At 31.1% G+C, this 18,835-nt stretch overlaps 2 protein-coding genes and 1 long non-coding RNA gene across 4 annotated transcripts; 1 reads left to right on the plus strand and 2 right to left on the minus strand.

The window, feature by feature from the left end:
* The first annotated feature begins 171 nt into the window (after nt 1–171).
* LOC105324950 (mitochondrial outer membrane protein SLC25A46) lies at nt 172–5,859 on the plus strand. Of its 2 annotated transcripts, XM_034468415.2 has the most exons (11): nt 172–448; nt 878–920; nt 1,260–1,320; nt 1,793–1,870; nt 2,029–2,043; nt 2,368–2,468; nt 2,769–2,825; nt 3,350–3,407; nt 3,757–3,972; nt 4,398–4,904; nt 5,067–5,859. In XM_034468415.2, the coding sequence occupies exons 1-11, from the start codon at nt 304–306 to the stop codon at nt 5,094–5,096; spliced, it is 1,311 nt and encodes a 436-aa protein (XP_034324306.2). In that variant the 5' UTR covers nt 172–303; the 3' UTR covers nt 5,097–5,859. The 2 variants fall into 2 exon arrangements, with proteins under 2 accessions (XP_034324306.2, XP_011422534.3); XM_011424232.4 differs by lacking the exon at nt 2,029–2,043 and having other exon boundaries at nt 173–448.
* A 224-nt stretch (nt 5,860–6,083) lies between these two features.
* Nucleotides 6,084–12,963, minus strand: LOC105324962 (major facilitator superfamily domain-containing protein 12). Its single transcript, XM_020065780.3, has 10 exons — nt 12,473–12,963; nt 12,176–12,383; nt 11,965–12,085; nt 10,958–11,599; nt 10,782–10,874; nt 10,473–10,565; nt 10,093–10,266; nt 7,399–7,490; nt 6,935–7,083; nt 6,084–6,210 (listed from the first exon to the last, which is right to left on the minus strand). Exons 1-10 carry the CDS (start codon nt 12,738–12,740, stop codon nt 6,152–6,154), a joined length of 1,899 nt encoding a protein of 632 aa, XP_019921339.2. The 5' UTR covers nt 12,741–12,963; the 3' UTR covers nt 6,084–6,151.
* Nucleotides 12,964–14,915: 1,952 nt separating this feature from the next.
* LOC117688984 (uncharacterized) lies at nt 14,916–18,835 on the minus strand. The gene is made up of 3 exons (XR_010715219.1): nt 18,508–18,835; nt 16,513–16,786; nt 14,916–15,566 (listed from the first exon to the last, which is right to left on the minus strand). It is a non-coding gene; the product is annotated as an uncharacterized lncRNA (long non-coding RNA).

Genomic DNA, 18,835 nt, shown 5'->3' on the forward strand with positions numbered 1-18,835 from the left:
GTTTCAGATAATATACACTGTCAGTATCGTCTGCATATAGAAAAGTATCAAGAACATGAACGTACCTGCTTAAAAAAAACTGATTGTTAACTATTAAAGTAAAACAAAATTGAAGAGTCCTCAGATGCAAGAAATTAATATCTATTTTCCGGAATATCTTAGTTTCCCATTTAGGTTTTACATTTTACCAACTTCCGGAGAAAATGACAGTTGGAGGACGGGGCAAAACCGAAACTTCCAAAATGCCAACTGATAACGAATGACAAAAGCTTGTACTATAGGATATATATACCAACTAATTTAATGATGAGTGCCAGATCATTTTCGAAACAACCTAAAGAAGAGGGAACGTCACGGAGCTCTTCAGACTTGCAATGGCCTCCAGAGTCTCAAGATTTCTTTGGATCAATAGAAAACATGAGCATGCCGGAATCAGGCAACGGTTCAGGTTAGCTTAAAATTGCTAGTGCTAATTTTGTTTTTTCAAAGTGTACAATACAATGAAGCAGTGTATAATTTCATGATTTCATTATAATTTTCCATCATGATTTCTCGATGAAAGTTACAGGACGTTCGGTTATGAAATTTTCAGGATGATTACAAGTGAAATGGCTATAAATAGTATGATAATACTGTAGATCAATGAACGAAAATTCATTTCAAGATTTCAACTTAAAATATTTTTGCATCATGAAAGATAGTAATAGGGCTTTGATTAAATAAGTGCCAAGCAACTTAAAAGATTTTACCCCTCATCTTATTTCAAATCACTGTTAGTCATGGGTGTGCCGTGATTTTTTTGTTGTTAAATGCTTTGTGATTGATGATTCTGTAAATATCAAATTATTTGTATTTCTACCTATTTCTTACATTTTAGATCAGTTACAAGCTGCCACTGGCTATGTTATAGGTGTGACCAGGTAGGACATTGGGACAAATTATTTTTTCCATATCATACTGGCCCAAGACAAGTGCCATTGTGTGTTACGTCTTTTCAAGTTTTGTATGTTAAAGTTTAAGGTCTCATTCCAGTGGCAAGAATTGGTTATTGACCCAAGATGGTCTTTTGCCAGTAGGAATGAAAAATTATTTAAATTGTTCAGAGATTGTATTGCATTACAATTTTTACATGATACATGTATTAAACTGATACTAACCGTGACTTATGTATTTTGTGAATTTTTGGGGGTGTAAATCTGATACTCCTTTATATTTTTGCTAAGTATGTGGTCATTACTATATTATATTTTATTTTGCAGTAGTATATTTGCTGAACATATTTTGTCCCATCCTTTTATAGTTCTAAGAAGACAATGCCAGGCAAGTATTGTTTAACATTCTAATTATGTATGTAGATGTTCTTGAAATTATCATAATATGTATTGATACAGGAATCAGATTTTTTTTTTTAGGCTCTTTTATTGTTGGATTCATTATAGCATGTAATGATAGTTTTGTTCCTGCAATTAGCTACTATTGTTCTGTTATCATCAAGTTGATAATTTTATACCCTCAGACATTCAGCTGCTGAATATATTTCTGTTATTCCCTCAGATTCTCTTTTAAACACTCTCACCAACCTGAGAAATTGAAGTGAGTTAATTCAGATGCACTTCATGTGTCACCAATTTTACTTGTAAAAAACATACTAGATGCACTACTCTTTAGGTTATAAGGATGAATATAAGGACACAAGTTAATTAGATACAGCATCACATTGTATTTGTAAGCAAACTGAGAATTTTAATTTGTTTGCAATTATGATTAATTCAGTATTATTGTATATTGACAGGTGCATCACAGAGGGGTGTGGTACCACAATACCCCATTTACCATAATAACAGTTCTAGTCCAGTTACAAAGACATCAGGTAGAAACACAGTTATTTAACCAGAACCATAATGAATAAAACAAAAATGTAAAGTATTAAATGGCAGGTCATAAAAGATAAGCGATATATATAAATATATATATATGCCATTAATTTTTTTTATCTATCCTTAAGTGTTTGTTGTTTTACATCTGTAGGATGGCAGATCTCGTGTACGGTAGTCATCCAATTACCATCATTTCAAGTTATCTTTTGATAGAAATGTTTCATTTGTTTTAAATATTTTATATTACATGTCAAAAATAATTGCATGCACATTCTTTAATCTTATCAAAATATATTTTACTTAATCAATTAAAGATGTTTGTTTATTTACAGTGTATATAAATACATTAAATGCAAATACATGTACCTGTGCATTTTTTATATATCATTAATTTCAATTACATTGTAACCATTGATCTTACATGATTTCACTGCTGTAGCATATAAAATACATTCTAACTACATGTACAATAAAACCTTTATTGTTTCAGGGCGTGTCTTCCCTTTGGAAGGGAATTGTCAGTGTTTTGATGTCCAAAGGCATCCTGATGGTGAACGAGACTGTCATCAGTGAACTCACACCTTTACCAAAGTAAGTCAAGCTTCTGTATAGCTTCTGAATGGATATTTCCTAAGTGTTGCTGATAAAACCACTGACAGTTTCACACACAATCAACCTCATTGTTGTGAAATAAATGGAACCAAGAAAAAACTTAATATATATAAAATGATTTAGGGTACAGATGTTAAAACAACCTATGAAACATGGTTACAGTAATTGTTGGGGTTTCCAACTCACATTGTGTAATTTCATAATTCTTTAATGTGAAAATTTAGTTACAGAGGCTTTCACATTATTTCACAAATCATGCATCTTCTATTTAAATTGTAGAGAAGTCACCAGACACAGTTCTCCTCGAAAACACCTAGAACATCTCTTGCTGAAAGGGTAATTATTGTTTCCAGGGTTTTTTCATCTATCATTTTGGAACGGTATTCATACACTTCCAGTCAGAAAAAAACTATAATAAAGGACGTCACTTGTAGAGCAAAATGGAAAATGGAGTTTTCAACAGACAAAAGACATTTTTTATGGAAATAATTACATATAGCTTTACTGTCAATAATGTCAGTGGAACTTGAAAGTTTTGGTCTTAAAATTGAGATATATAATTTTTTTTTTGGATATATTGGGAATCAAGTTATACATATACAAGGGGAAAACTTTGTTCACTCTGTATCACTATACTTTAATTGTACGGTGGAACCAGAGTGAATGTTCTTTGTTTTACAATGTTCCACAAACTCAATCTTTGTACATGTACAATACTTCTTCAATTAATCACAAAAATAAATGCCAAATCAAAACATTGTCAGCACTAGATTTATTACTGCGGTTAAACAACTATCATCGCAACATTCAAATAGTAAAATTTGTACAGTAAAAAAATTATTTATTTTATTTGATTTCAGATTATCATACATCATGGCAACTCCTTTCCTTGCAAGTAGTTGTATTGAAACTATTCAGGTAAAGTTTCTTTTTATATGTAACAGAAGTTTGCACATTATGTATATTCAAATTTTTTTTCTTTCATGTTTATACCAAGTACACATATATGTTCAATACATGGATCTTCGGTGTATTATCATATTTATCTTAATGAATAGAGAAGATACATATGTATATTGATCCAAATAACAATTAAGCTCATAATTTTTTCATATTCTGAGAATTCAGTGTTTTGGTCAAGGAAGCCTCTCTGTCACATTTATGTAATCAGTAATGCAGATCAAAGATTTTCTAAATTTTGCAGACTTGAATGATATTAACTGTGTATTTTGTATAACACCATCACTGGGTATTTTGTGTATTGTAGGCTGATGTATCCAGTGATAAGCCAGGACCATTTGATTTCATCAGGGAGGGGCTTGGAAGACTGATGGGGTGGGGGATGCCCCAGACAACACGTCTCCTCCCAGTCTATACTCTAGTCTTACCCACAGCAGTTATGGGTGTGTCCCAGTACATCATTATACAAGCAGCCAGAGCTACCATGTTGTCCACATTTAGACAGAGGGAACAGGAAATGAGGGTAAGGAAATCCAGAGGTTTGTTTGCTTTTACTTCAGCAAATTAATTTTAACACAGTCCTAATGCAGTGCTTTCTTGATTGTGGTTATTTAACTGACATTGAGGACACATAAATCAGAAATTTACAGGAATTTTTTTTGTGAGCCAAGCTATACAATTTTTGATTGAGCTTATTATCTCAACTGGGATAACTTTTAGAAGAAATCCAAAGTTTCAAAAGCCACAAGAAATTGTATTTTAATTCTATAGCAATCTCTGTATGCCACACAGATGCAGAACAGCTTCAGTCTGATATTTTGTCAATCCGATAAAAAAAATATTCTTGCAAATTGACTCTAAGTTTAAGCTTAATCCATTTTATGAGTGATAGTATGGTGAATTTACCAATCTCTACGTCTGAATTGATACTAGTATATCGTTTTGAAGGATAAATCAACGTCTGTGGATGGAAAAGAGCAAGAAGAGTCACTGTACAACAAGTACTTTCCAGAAATGATGGCTAACTTTGCCGGCAATCTTCTGGCAGACATTTTGTTGTTTCCCTTGGAGACAGTGCTTCACCGATTATATGCTCAAGGAACACGGACTATTATTGACAATTTGGACACAGGAGTGGATGTCATACCAATTAGTACAAATTACGAAGGATTTTTTGACTGTTTTCGCAGTATTTTAATGGAAGAGGGTGTCTCTGGCCTGTACAGAGGGTTTGGTGCTCTAATTCTTCAATACGCACTTCAAGCAGGTTTACTCAAATTCTCAAAGTATGTCTTTGAGAAAATTTCCAAAGAGCTTAATCCTCCAGAACCCCTTGCCCCTATGGATAGACCGAGATCATCAGATAGACTAACTCAGCAGAGACAGCCACAATTAGCAACACTGCAACAACAACAGCAACAGGCTCAGCAACAACAACCCTATACTAATTACATGGTAGGTCAAGTTTTAATTATCAAGTTACATGTGTATGTTTAAAATACAAGCTATTAATATCAAAGAAAAGATCAAGGCCATTTCTTGCAAATTATCCATTAAATTTACTTTACAATTTGAGACAATATTTAACAATTATACCTTAAATTATTTTTGTTTCAGGAACAGAGTTATAGAAGTACAAGGAGATAAAATTCCAAGTGTTTTACACTGTACATGTATTTGACATCTGAGTATTAGACTGATACAGAGTTCTTAAGAAGAATTCTATGCGTGCTTTACTATGAAATTTTTGATCATTTTTACGTTTCTGAAAGGCATTGGAAATGAATGGACTTGATAGCAGAATTCATTGTTAAGTTACATTTAAAATTTACTTACATTTTCTTGAAACAAGGATGATGTACTGTGGTTTCATTTATAGTTGATGGCATCGATTTTTGTGGATGTAGCAATGTTTCAGATTTAAGGATGGTAAATTTATGGACAATGGACTTAGCATTAAATTATTATTACTAATCTTGGTTATATGATTTCTAAGATTAACTCAAAAAACAAATTCCACATGAATTGGTGGTCATCAAATATTGATGAATCTGCAGTATATTAAGACTAATTGATTTTTGTGCTTATGTATTATACGCCCAAGTGCTGATATTTTTGTGCTCATTTCAGAGATGTATAATAATCCAGATATGTTGTTTTATCAATAAATGAAATAATTGTTAATCTTCTGTATCCGGCCATCATAATTTGTTTTCAGTTAAAACAATTTTTTGTTAAACTGAGAATATACAATCTGAAAATGAACTTGTTAATTATAACTTTAATCAATTTGCCCGATATATGTATTCCCTGTCCAATGTAAACGGCAAATATCTGAAATGCATTTGAATGAAAGAGTTTAATTTTAAATTTTAGTAATCCAATAAACATGATAAAAGGTCAGATTCAACCCATTTTCTCTTTACTTTCAATGCATGGTCAGACTCTTCCTGAAGACCAAAAGAAGCATATCGGAATTGATTCTCTGTAGAACCCCCCCTCTCTCTCCTACTTTAAATTAAGATATATATTATGAAATATTTATTAAAAGTTAACAAAATTATTTACTAATTTTCACTCTTTTGGCATTTTTTAAAGAACCAGCCAATTTAAAAAAATAAAATCAATCATAAAATTTGTTTCACATGGTGGACTTTAATAATAAAACCAACAGCACCCCATGCTGTGTTGTATCAGCGACTTTATGGCGGACTCCGCTCCCAATCCCTGTCTGGTGAGGAAGGCTGCAAAATCCTGTGTTCTGTTGGCAACAAAAATAACATTGTTCATTTACAAATTCTTAAGAAGCCCACATTTATACAATGGTATTTTTTAATTCATTGAGATGTTTTTTAAAGTTCGCGTAATACAATGTAATTGTGTATGTTTTCACTCAGTTTCCATTTTCTGAAGATTAAGCCAACACGCAACATGCGGATTAATAGTGGAATTACTGTAGACTGAGATAAATTGTTGCTGTAAATGTTGGCACAATTAACTAAACTTGCATGTTAACTTGGGTTAGGACAGCATATTTCAGCGTAGCTTTTTGAGAGAATTGTATGATAGAATTTAATTATGCGGGCACCGAGTTTTAAATTAGTTTATACAAGAGCAAAACAGCAGATAATGTATATGTCAATGCATCCATTTCATAGTTTTACTTCATGATCTAAATGTGCATATTCATAAAGAACCGAAAAAAATAAAATAAAGACAAGAAAGTAGAATTGAGTTACGGAACTTGCATTGGTAAAATAAATAAGATTTTTCACACCCAACTTTAGTCATTATGATTATATATACCAAACGCTCTTAGAACGTTAGTTTTATAGTTCGATATATCTCCCTTTTATAATACTTTATGATATAAACATTGATACATATATCTTCCGGGACAGAAAAAAATGTGTTTAGACCGAAAAAATGTTCTGTACTGTGTAATAGCGGGTGAGCGAATGGAATGAGGCGGGGACAAACCGTACCTTTCCATCCGCTCCTACCCCCTATAGAGGACATGGTGCTGAGGAGGACGAGGAGGGAGATGAAGGTCACGCCCCCGGGGACCGTGACCAGTACGTCACGGTAGTACACCGTGCAGTGGTGAGTCATATGGGCGGCAGATCCATTCTCACTGAAAAAAACCGCAGAAACGGTCATCATTTCTTGTGATATAAAAAAAAACCCCAATAATATTCACTTGTATCAAACTGTTCATACATAGAAATCCATTATCTAATATGGTGATGCCAAGGAACAGATTACCTTTTAGTTACCATAATTATGAATCCAGTTCTAGTAGTATTTAAGATAGTACGTAAAACCACGCGACTTTAAAACATTCAACAGAAATTTGTCATTGCATAAATAAATATTTTTTAAAATATCAAACAAGAGAAGAAAATAGTGTCTTTTGGACACCTTTGCTATTTGTGTAAAAAGCTCGTACCAAGGATTGTATCGCTGGATCAGAACAACAGCCAGACCATTCGCCAGTTTCTCTGTAAAGCTCATCGCACCATAAACAAAAGCCGCACTGCTCTGCAATGGACATAGTTTGATGGTCATATGTCTTTCAAAAAAGGAAATGAGGATGAAGATCGAATTTGAAAGATTAAATGCTATAATCAATAGAGCGGTTTAGTAAGATTAAAATGTTACGGAAGCGTATTAGGGCCGCAGCAGTATTTTTTATTAATTTGTTATAACAGATTAGTAATTTGTTATAACAAATTAGTAATTTGATAAAACAGATTATTAATTTGTTATAACAATTTATTAATTTGTTATAACAGATTAGTAATTTGTTATAACAGATTATCAATTTGTTATATCAAATTATTAATTTGTTATAACAGATTAGTAATTTGTTATAACAAAATTAGTAATCTGTTATATCAAATTATCAATTTGTCATAACAAATAAGTAATTTGATATAACAGATTAGTAATTTGTTATAACAAATTATCAATTTGTTATAACAGATTATTAATTTGTTATAACAGATTATTAATTTGTTATAACAGATTATTAATTTGTTATAACAGATTAGTAATTTGTTATAACAGATTATCAATTTGTTATATCAAATTATTAATTTGTTATAACAGATTAGTAATTTGTTATAACAAAATTAGTAATCTGTTATATCAAATTATCAATTTGTCATAACAAATAAGTAATTTGATATAACAGATTAGTAATTTGTTATAACAAATTATCAATTTGTTATAACAGATTATTAATTTGTTATAACAGATTATTAATTTGTTATAACAGATTATTAATTTGTTATAACAGAGTATCAATTTGTTATAACAAATTAATAGTTTGATAAAACAGATTATCAATTTGTTATAACAGATTAGTATTTTGTTATAACAAATTAATAATCTGTTATAACAAATTAATAATTTGTTATAACAAATTGATAATTTGTTATAACAAATTAATAATTTGTTATAACAAATTAATAATTTGTTATAACAAATTAATAATTTGTTTTAACAATTTAATAATAGCAAAGAAATATCATAGCATTGTATAGAAATCTCATAGCATTGCATTTTAATACTTTTTTTTGGTATTCTATGATATTTTCAATGTTTTGTAATGAGATTCCATTGGTATGCTATATGATATTTGACCGTCATTTTATGCATATCTATTACAATCTCATGCTATGCTGTGCTATGAGATTCGAGTAATGTTTCGAGATTCATAAGCAATGATATGAGATTCCTATGGAATTCTATAAGATTTCTATGCTATGCTATATTAAATTGAAACGAAATGCTTAATGATATGGTAAGCAATGCTATGATCAGTCAGAATCATATGAAATGCTATAGGATTCAAATGCTTTATAATATATGTCGATGTTATGCTATGAAATTTAAATAACATAGCATTAAAATCGTATGACATAACATTGGAAACTTACAGCGTTTCACTTGATTCTCATTCATCATAGCATAACAAAACCTAGCACAGCATACCATATCATGTAATATCATATATCTACATAAAGCATTTTATTTAAATTTACTAAAACAAAAGCATATAATGATATACTATGATATTTCGATACTATTCAATGTTATGGATATAAAAGGCTAAATGATGCTATGCTTTGATGAATGAAAATCAAATTATATGCTATAAGATTCCAATGGTATATAATGTAATTCCAATGCTATGCTATGAAATTAGATAACTGTAAACATATCATTGGAATTACATTGCATAGGATTGGATCTTATAGCATATCATTTGATTCTCATTCATCATACCATATCATGTAAAATCATATATCGTCAGACAGCATTTTAATTTACCAAAAAATAGTATAAAAATGTAATGCTATGAGATTTATATGCAATGCTATGATATATGTATGCTATTATTAATCTGTTAAAACAAATTATTAATTTGTTATAACAGATTGATAACTTGTTATAACAAATTATTAATTTGTTATATCAAATTACTAATTTGTTATAACAAATTGATAATCTGTTATAACAAATTATTAATCTGTTATAACAAATTAATAATCTGTTATAACAAATTATTAATCTGTTATAACAAATTGATAATTTGTTAAAACAAATTGATAATCTGTTATAACAAATTATTAATTTGTTATAACAAATTGATAATCTGTTATAACAAATTGATAATCTGTTATAACAAATTACTAATCTGTTATAACAAATTATTAATCTGTTATATCAAATTGATAATTTGTTTAAACAAATTGATAATATGTTATAACAAATTATTAATCTGTTATAACAAATTACTAATCTGTTATAACAAATTATTAATTTGTTATAACAAATTGATAATCTGTTATAACAAATTATTAATCTGTTATAACAAATTACTAACTTGTTATAACAAATTATTAATTTGTTATAACAAATTACTAATTTGTTATAACAAATTACTAATTTGTTATAACGAATTGATAATCTGTTATAACAAATTACTAATTTGTTATAACAAATTGATAATCTGTTATAACAAATTACTAATTTGTTATAACAAATTACTAATCTGTTATAACAAATTAATAAAAAATACTGCTGCGACCCTAATACGCTTCCGTAAAATGTTCATTGAAAGCTACTGGCGTACAGAATATTGGTCAATGAGATCAGATGTCATGGCAAGTGACGTCACGAGAACCGTTGATCCCCCAATGCCACTCAGGGCAGCCACACCGTACACACGGCTGGAGGTAGCCTCATCGATGAAAAAGATCCACACACATGCTCCGAGCGTACAGGATATACCCATGACGTAAGTACGCTACAAAGGTAAGTAATTTAATGTTTAAAAAAATCGTAAAACAGTTCAATGGTATGATCACCTGTTTTGCTTGAAATTTTTGGTTTCCGTGGAGAATTCGGTTTTGTTCTTAACCCAAGAGAGTAAACCACTCCTGGATGTAAAAATGTATACAAAACCACATTTACCAGGATTAGACAACTTAAGTATAAACACAGAGAACTAACCTTGCGTCCAAGTAATTGGTTCGTGTTGTTCATGAACAGTGAGGTGCAGAACCCAGCAACATATCCAACTAGAGGAACTATTGCTACAGAGTTCTGTAAATTTAAAGAAAAAATGGCAATTTTTCTCTCATGTATATATACGTCTATTTAGTATGAAACTGTATTGCTCTGTACTTAAATTGCTTATTTTAAAGGTTATCGTAGATAAAATACATAAAGTTTAACAATAAAAATGATAAGAAAGAAGCATAGCAATCAAATACTGCTTTATAGCAACCAACCAGTGGATTTTTTTTTTCCAACACGAACCTTGTGCATATGCAATGTCTCTGTGATGTACATTGGCATATATATCTGCGATATGTTGACGGTCAGTCTTGTACACATGTAAATTAAAGCCATCTGAAAAAATAAATTCAGGTAATAACTGAGAATACTATCCTATTACATGTTTATAAGATGATTTCATTGGGGAACGTACTTGCCTGATAAAAACTAGGTTCTCTAAACCATTCCTTCCAATGCTTATGTAAGTTCATCTTTGGTTTCACATTATCGTCTGGTCGATCTTGAGTACGACCATCCATTATACTATGACTCGAGACAAACGAAATTCGTTTCTTTGAAGTACTAGGCGTTTTCGTCCGCGATTCACTTTTGAGAATTCCAGAAATTGTTGGGTTTGTATTGCTCCGTATAGTTGACATTTCTATGTCATTTTCAGGACACGAAATCGAAGGAATTATCGCTAAAACATCGCTCTCTGGACATGACATAGATGATATTTTTCTTTCTATCGAGTCGTGCTTTTTACTACAAATTTTATCGGAAGAAGGTGATTTGAATATTCCTCTAAAGCTATTTTTTGAATTAGGAGAGTTAGTCATGTTTCTTTTTGTCTCTTTTGGAAAAATATCGACATTTTTTGTTTCTTCTACAGTACTGATTTTATCTTTATTGACAGTTTTTTCTATTTGAGCCGTAACTTCGTTTAATGCAGATTTTCTCGTATCTTTCTTGTCGAGCTGATATCCAGTTCCTGGCAAAGGATTATCTTTTTCATGCACAGTGCAGTAGAAAACACAGCTAAAAGCTACGCCTATAACTACCACACATATTGCCAAGTCCTGCAAAACAATGCATGCATTGTATTAATTAAATTAGATTAAAACATAAACCATATCATGTCTTACTATTACTTTTTATATTAAGAAAATTTGACACAAAACGATTATCAATAGCAAACAGGCTGATGATGTCAATATCATGCTTACAGCAACGTCATTAACGGATAAAACGAAGTACAAATACGTTTGAAACAACTTTTTTTTTGTTCTTAACATTTCGAGATACACGAGTTTCACTCACTCATATCACAGTAATATTAATCTTGTTTGTTTTTTTTTCAAAATATTTTGGCACCCGATTTTATAGAGCGGTTGAGAATGCTCAAAAATAAATTATACAGACAAAAAATGTTGCTCATATATACTCTGAATATATCCCCGTCTTCTGCATTGAGGAAGGTACTGGCCTCCTCCGCTCTGTGTGCGTCAAAAAATAACCAGGCGAGTAGATACACCAGCATGTGACACAGGACTGTTATGGCATATCTGTTGAATTTGAAAGGTTGAATTGAAATCTTAACTTATGAATGGAATTGAAGATTTTCATAAAACGCAGAAAAAATATTGATTGAGTACCTCCATCCGTTTAACTGAACCTTCTCAACTGCAGAAAATGTCATTTCAGGGATCAGAGCTAAATGACCAATTTGGGCACACGCCCATCCAAATTGGAATATAACAATAAGAGGTACGTAGTATATAAATTGTGCCCAATCGGGGACACCAACGCAGAACCAACATGGTATAAAGATGAAAGGAAATCCAAGGCAGCTACAAATCGTCCCTTAAACAAGATGAAAGAATCAGTGAAAAAAATGACATGTTATTAAATAACATATATATTTTTGAAATAAATAATTCTGAAACTGTTACCTATCAAATGCCAGGATTTTCGTCTTCCAATATTGAAGCATCCAGATTTGCTATTGTCTGAAGCCAAACCAACCAATGGGGTCAGAACGGCGTCCACGGATTGACCAATCATCATCAGGGTACCTGCCAGGGTGTCGTTGAAGTTTTTCACTTCATGAAAGTACGCTATGAGGTATGTGTACCACATGGAAGCTGTTAGATCATTGAAAGCATGCCCGACACTGTACCCAAGCTTTCTCTTGATTGGAATTGATTCTCCTGCCATCATATATTTCCACAGAAAATTGTTTTTATCGTATTTTTATCTCTTTGACAACTTTTTCTTAAAACACTTCATTTCACCATTGGTATAAAACACTCCATTTCAGTATCATTATTAGGAATATAAACACGCAATAAGTTCACTTGTGGGAGAAAAATATACTGGCTGTAAACCTTGAATGATAAAATTTTTAGAGACCATTCGAAATAAGTTACTTGGTTGTGTAAAGGTTGCCATTGGCCCATGCTAAGGACTTATGAATGTAGATTTTAGTTTAATTTCAATGTTTTTATGAATGAATGTTCACACAAGAAAAAGTTAAATTGTGTCAAGTATAAATTACATGTTTACGAAATAACGAATATTACCCGTGACTATAGATCTTTAGTATTTTATGTCGTTTTATAGTCATTTGTCTATAGATATTAATATAAGCTATTGCATTATTTTACTTCTTGTCTGTTCCTTTTTGGAAACAGAAAATTATCTGCACATGTCCTCGTGAAATGAACACGCGTTATGCATCAAACTATACGTACATTTTTCTTTCAGTATCCCGACCCTTTCTCTCCCCCCAAGCTAACAGTGGTGACGTCAGCAAGGTTTTGATGGTCCAGAATTTATGTTATGCTAGAAGGAGAATGTGTAATATGTGTCTCGTTTTCTGAATTATTTTATTGCTTCGGTCTTTTTTAATCAATTATATTCATCTTTTTTCATCGTGTCAAACGGCAACCAATGTTTTATTTTTTGTGATGGATCGCGGCGTCATTTCTTTACTATAATGTTCATCAGCTCAGCAGCTTTGCAAAGATGCAAGAAAAGCAAGTACATAACAAACCGTAGTTTCAGAGGAAAATGTTATCCAATTTTTCATCGTTAATAGGTATTTTGGGTGCAGTTAAGAAGCAAACATTCGGTAAGAAAAAATGCTAATGATATTCAAGGTTGCGTCTTGCAAAAAAACAAAACAAAACAAAACCAAAAAATTTTACTTATTTCAATTTAGTGGTTTAATCCAATATGCAGTTTTAACAAAAATAATACATTCCGATTAACCAACTACATGCACACGTGCACTAAACTCACGCTATGCTATTGTTTGGTGGTATAAAACCATATTTCGATTAACAAAATTAATGAATAACCGATTTTGCTGAAGTTATTTATACATTTCAACACTGCAAGAATTTAGTTGAGATTAAATCCAAAGTCTAAATCTCAACTAATTTTGAAGTCTCTAAATTAACCACTGCATGGATCCGAAAAGCATCTTATAGCATCTTATTTTAAAATTTCAAATCTGGTTATTCAGTCGTGTCTTTTAACGATTATTTTCAAACTAGCGAATATCCATTACATGTACTTGCTTTCAACAGTTCTGTTTACAAGTTTCTTTTCATAGTCAATTTGTATTTAGTATTGCAGCTGTATCATGTGCACGAGTCTACAAGCATGCATGCCAGTCAGTCTCACATGCACGCCTATACATGTATCTTTATTCTTTCGCCACGCTCAGTCAAATGTCATAGAATTGTTTGCCCAAGGTCAGCCCTCTTCTAAGAGTTTATGCTTTTTATTAAAATAAGACAAACCTTTTGACACACAGAACAGGTTGTAATTAACATTAATCAGCTAATTTGGCGTTATTCTGTTTAATTATAGACCAGTATAGATATTTACTGTTTAATAATACTCTCCATGCCAAAAAAATTTCAATATGAAGTTTATCTTTGAAAAAATACGATTATTAGGTCAAAAGTCAGATTGAAGGCAGGTGTAAAAAAAAAAGAGTTACTCTGTGGCTCTTGCATTATATATACACGTGTTCACACATTAATGAGAGATGCATGGTTCACAAAGACTGACAACTGACAACTGAAGTTAGGAGAATGATCTGTACGTTTCAACACTCCCTAATTAAAAACAATTTGCATATTAAGGTTAAACATCCACAGTATATCATAACTTTATGTGCATCCTTAGGCATGGTGTTAACAATCACTTGACTTAATTTAAAACATGAATGAAAACAGAAAACAATTAAATTATATGATAATATGTACAGTAAAGTATTTAGACATTTGTCATCCCATGTTAAACTATGGGATATGGAGATTATTTATAAGCAACAAACAAACAAAATGCACATATTTTTTAAAATAAACACTCACAGCAATCTATGTGGATTTAGTAATGCAAATGAATTGAAAAAAAATGCACACATTAAAAAAATATAAATAATCACGAAGGTCAGGATACGAAAATACCCTACATAAAAGCACATATAAAATTGTTAAAAATTTTTTGTGATGTCTCGCTGTGATGTAACTCTTGATTAAACAGTTAATATGCTTAAACAGTTAAGTCAATTGGTATAAAAAGAGAAAATGATTTCGCAATCAAAAATTGTGTTGTGAAAAAAATGTCAACACATTGTTTGATTTCGTTGGCTCCAAAATCCTAAATTGTTTGAAAATTCAAAAATCAAATTGTTTTCTCCAGAAAAGAACAACATCTTTTGTGAATCTGCTTTTGCGCATGCGTCGACTTCATGAGGATACGGTGTATGATTGGTTGATTTGAATGGATTGTTGGCGCTGTTTGATTTCCATTCCACTGCAGTTGGGTTTGTTCCGATGTCATGTATATACAAGTAGTCATCAGCAAACACATACAAAATATCGCCATTTTTAGTTACACAGTCAATGGAGTTAATAAAACGGTGGTGAAATCGAAGATTGAACATGCTAGAAATCGTTTCATTTTGAAGACAAGCAGCCGATGTTTCGTTCAAAACCGTTGAAATGGGATATGTATAGACAAATAAACCTGTATTAAAGAATTTTTTTTATTATTTAATCATATTTACACTATATAATCAATTGATTTAGCAGTTTATCTATTTGAAAATCACATTGCATCGAAAAATTCTGGGATGTACTTTTAAATAAAAATTTGCATTTGCGTTGAGGAAATGCATTTATTAAACAAAGGAGCCATTCAAATGAATTTTAGCACAGTTTAACCACATTTGATTTTTAAACATAAATAGTAAATATAAATATGAGAAAGGTGACGTTTTTGTCGTTTCGCAATGAATCGTCTATCTTACGGTGGTTTATCTACATTAACCATTATCTAATTATCATGAGTTAATAAGAGGTTAAGTACTTAAGTATTTCGGCTTCATAATGCTGGGCATAAAAATTCATTTCACATTTTATGGACCACAGAAATGCTATTTCAATAGAACGGAATGAATTACACGATGTTCCTCCCTAAGCAAAAGGTGTGCACATTTTGAAATTATGAAACATCTTGTAACCAATGATTTTGTAGAATGACGATTTGCAATTCCACTCATGAAGGGATGCAAACATTTTCCACGCAGATAGTTTTAAAATAGGTTTCAATACCTATTATTGTAGATCTTTACGCAATATAAAAATAACTTAAGTTTAATAAAATAAAATGTGGAGGTATTTAATACACTAAGCTAAATAAATTTACACATACGAATAAAACTTTAGGTAAAATTGCAACGTTTTTCATTTTTTCAAACATATAATATATATGTAACCATATACCTAATGATGAAGAATGCTGATAACAAATTATAAAACCCTTATATGATACTGACACTAATTTTGAACATGTCCATGTCTTCAGGTTTTATCAACATATGTATTAAAAAATGAAAAACGTTGCATTTTCATGCATACACATATTCATATATATATTATGTCAGTAGTGTGTACTGTTATATATATCATACCTTGAACAATATAAACATATGTATTGTCATCAAATGCAGCGTCAATTGGCCCCACTATTCCTGGAAATAAGTCTGAAATACGACGCGAGCTGTATGGTCCTTTTTCCAAATCATGGTAACTGCCATACATAAGGACCAGACTGTTACTAAACAGGACTAGCTTCCTGCTGGGCAGTATTATGGAGGCATCGATCTTGCACGATGTCCGGTGCGGTCCAGTTGATGAAGCGTTTTTAAGGGGGTCGTGTCTACACAGAGAAGTGAAATTCTTAGTCTGTTGAAAAAAAGTACATATGAATGACATTAATGAGAAATAAACTTGAACAATCCTAAACGAAAAGGAGACAATACCAAGACATTTGCTGTGTTCTCTTTGCTTTAAAGTTTATGTTCTTTTTGGTTTAAAGTTTGAAAGAGCAATGTCTTCTTTATTTAACAATCGCATACAGTTCTTACAAACATGCTCAATAACTTACAGGCTAAATATTGTCAAAAAAGGTGAGGAAGTTTATAAAATTTGCAACTTTTTTATCCTTCTAATCTTTTATCACTGTATTATTTTTTTCTGTGAGCTATTGCCAAAGCGGTATTTAAAAAAAAATAATTCTGATTTCATAATTGTTTTGGCCAGCGAATGAACTGTAATGAAAATCAGATAAACTACACCTTTAGTTTAACATTTATTTCAACTACACGTGATCAGAGCAATGTACCCATTAAAACCATTATAAAGCGTTTATAGCCTGTCATTCCTAATCTGCCAACAAATTTTATGGCTAATGGTTTAATGTGGAAAAAAAATCCCAGACACGAAATACTTAAGGATATCTTAGCACTGTTTACTATAAAAAATAATCATTTATAGATCGTCTTTACATAGGATGTTTTTACATCCCATTGCAAGAAAATGTGCTCAACATCCATTATAAAACACTCCAATAACAATTAACTTTAATGTTAAACATAAAATGGAATCGACAAATTGAAAAGCAATAAATTGGACGAGGATGTCGGTTCACGAACAAGTTGAATGGCATAGTCTGAAATTAAGGTGGAAAAAAGTGATTTACCAAAACTGATGCGACTAACAAGATCCAAATAATTGAATACTTATTTGTGGATTTAATTTACATTATCTCTAAGATTTTGATCAAATTCTTTAAATTAGATATTTAAATTTTTAACATATTTAAGATATCCGACATTATTAATCAAGCATACGATCAAATTTACAAAATGCAAATTTACAAAATGCAACGGAAGCGTATTGCTGCCAATTCAAATGAATTTTAACTAAGTCGTACATACGAGATACTAAATTGTGCGTATTAGATAATAGGTCACTATAACAAGATAATATGTCGTACGTACGAGATACTAAATCGTAATAACGAGTATATCGACGTATAACGAGTATATCGACGTGATCTTATCTCCTTGTACAAGTGGACATAATTTTGACGTTACATATATTTTATAAGAAAATGAAACTGAATTTTAATTAAAAAAATTAATACATCATCACGAAGCGAAGCAATTATACATTTCCCTAAACATATCGTACATACGACTTAGTATCGCGTTTTTACTACATATCATTTCGTTATAACGCTTTGTAATTCGTACGTAAGTCTCAGAATCTCGTACTTACAACTTAGTTTTTTTTAACTGGCAGCAATATTAAAAGGCTTCCGTACACAACGAATAGTAAATGTAAATTCATATCATAATGATTTTTTATTACGTTTATGTTCAATCCTTTTCATTGATAAAAGAGCAGAATCCAGGTAACAGCATTAATGAAATGTAATATAAGAGAATTATTTAGTAAACCAGCTTAATGAAACCGGTTAATTAGAAAAATAGGAATATTACAACAAAACAGCCACCCCTTCCAAAAATATTACCAATCAAAACAAAAGAAACATGCAGAAAAAAATTAAGAGGATTTCTCAACAGAATATTTCAAAAACACCTAAGACTAAACTCACTGACCGGTTGAGGATTCCGTCTTACGTAAACGTTGCGAACGTCGAGCGTCGTTTGATGGCTGAATCCCCATTACTATCTGCACAAAAACACTTGCCTTTTCTATATCGAAAGACGTCAAAATAACCTGTTTCCCCACACATTGCTGCGCATTGCAACCGACTTCTACTTCGAAATTGCACCTCTTCTGTGAATAAACAATGTGTTCTCCATTTTTGAAAGTTATTCACAAGTTCTTTTGCGGCAGCTAAAAAAATTAAGGGAAAACATAAAACAATATACTTCATATTAATTCATGGAGAATCTCTTCACCTCGACTTTTTTGTGTGATTCT

Source organism: Magallana gigas, chromosome 6, assembly GCF_963853765.1.
Source record: "Magallana gigas chromosome 6, xbMagGiga1.1, whole genome shotgun sequence".
Classification (NCBI taxonomy): Eukaryota; Metazoa; Mollusca; class Bivalvia; order Ostreida; family Ostreidae; genus Magallana; species Magallana gigas.

What these genes read in the sequence shown, in the direction of transcription:
- LOC105324950 (XM_034468415.2), top strand. Translation starts at nt 304, where the DNA reads ATGATGAGTGCCAGATCATTTTCGAAACAACCTAAAGAAGAGGGAACG. An exon ending in TATGTTATAGGTGTGACCAG is followed by an intron (nt 921 to 1,259) that starts GTAGGACATTGG and finishes TTTATTTTGCAG; the next exon opens with TAGTATATTTGCTGAACATA. An exon ending in AACCCTATACTAATTACATG is followed by an intron (nt 4,905 to 5,066) that starts GTAGGTCAAGTT and finishes TTTTTGTTTCAG; the next exon opens with GAACAGAGTTATAGAAGTAC.
- LOC105324962 (XM_020065780.3), bottom strand. Translation starts at nt 12,740, where the DNA reads ATGATGGCAGGAGAATCAATTCCAATCAAGAGAAAGCTTGGGTACAGT. An exon ending in AAAATCCTGGCATTTGATAG is followed by an intron (nt 12,384 to 12,472) that starts GTAACAGTTTCA and finishes ATCTTGTTTAAG; the next exon opens with GGACGATTTGTAGCTGCCTT. An exon ending in GGGTAGGAGCGGATGGAAAG is followed by an intron (nt 6,211 to 6,934) that starts GTACGGTTTGTC and finishes TGTTGCCAACAG; the next exon opens with AACACAGGATTTTGCAGCCT.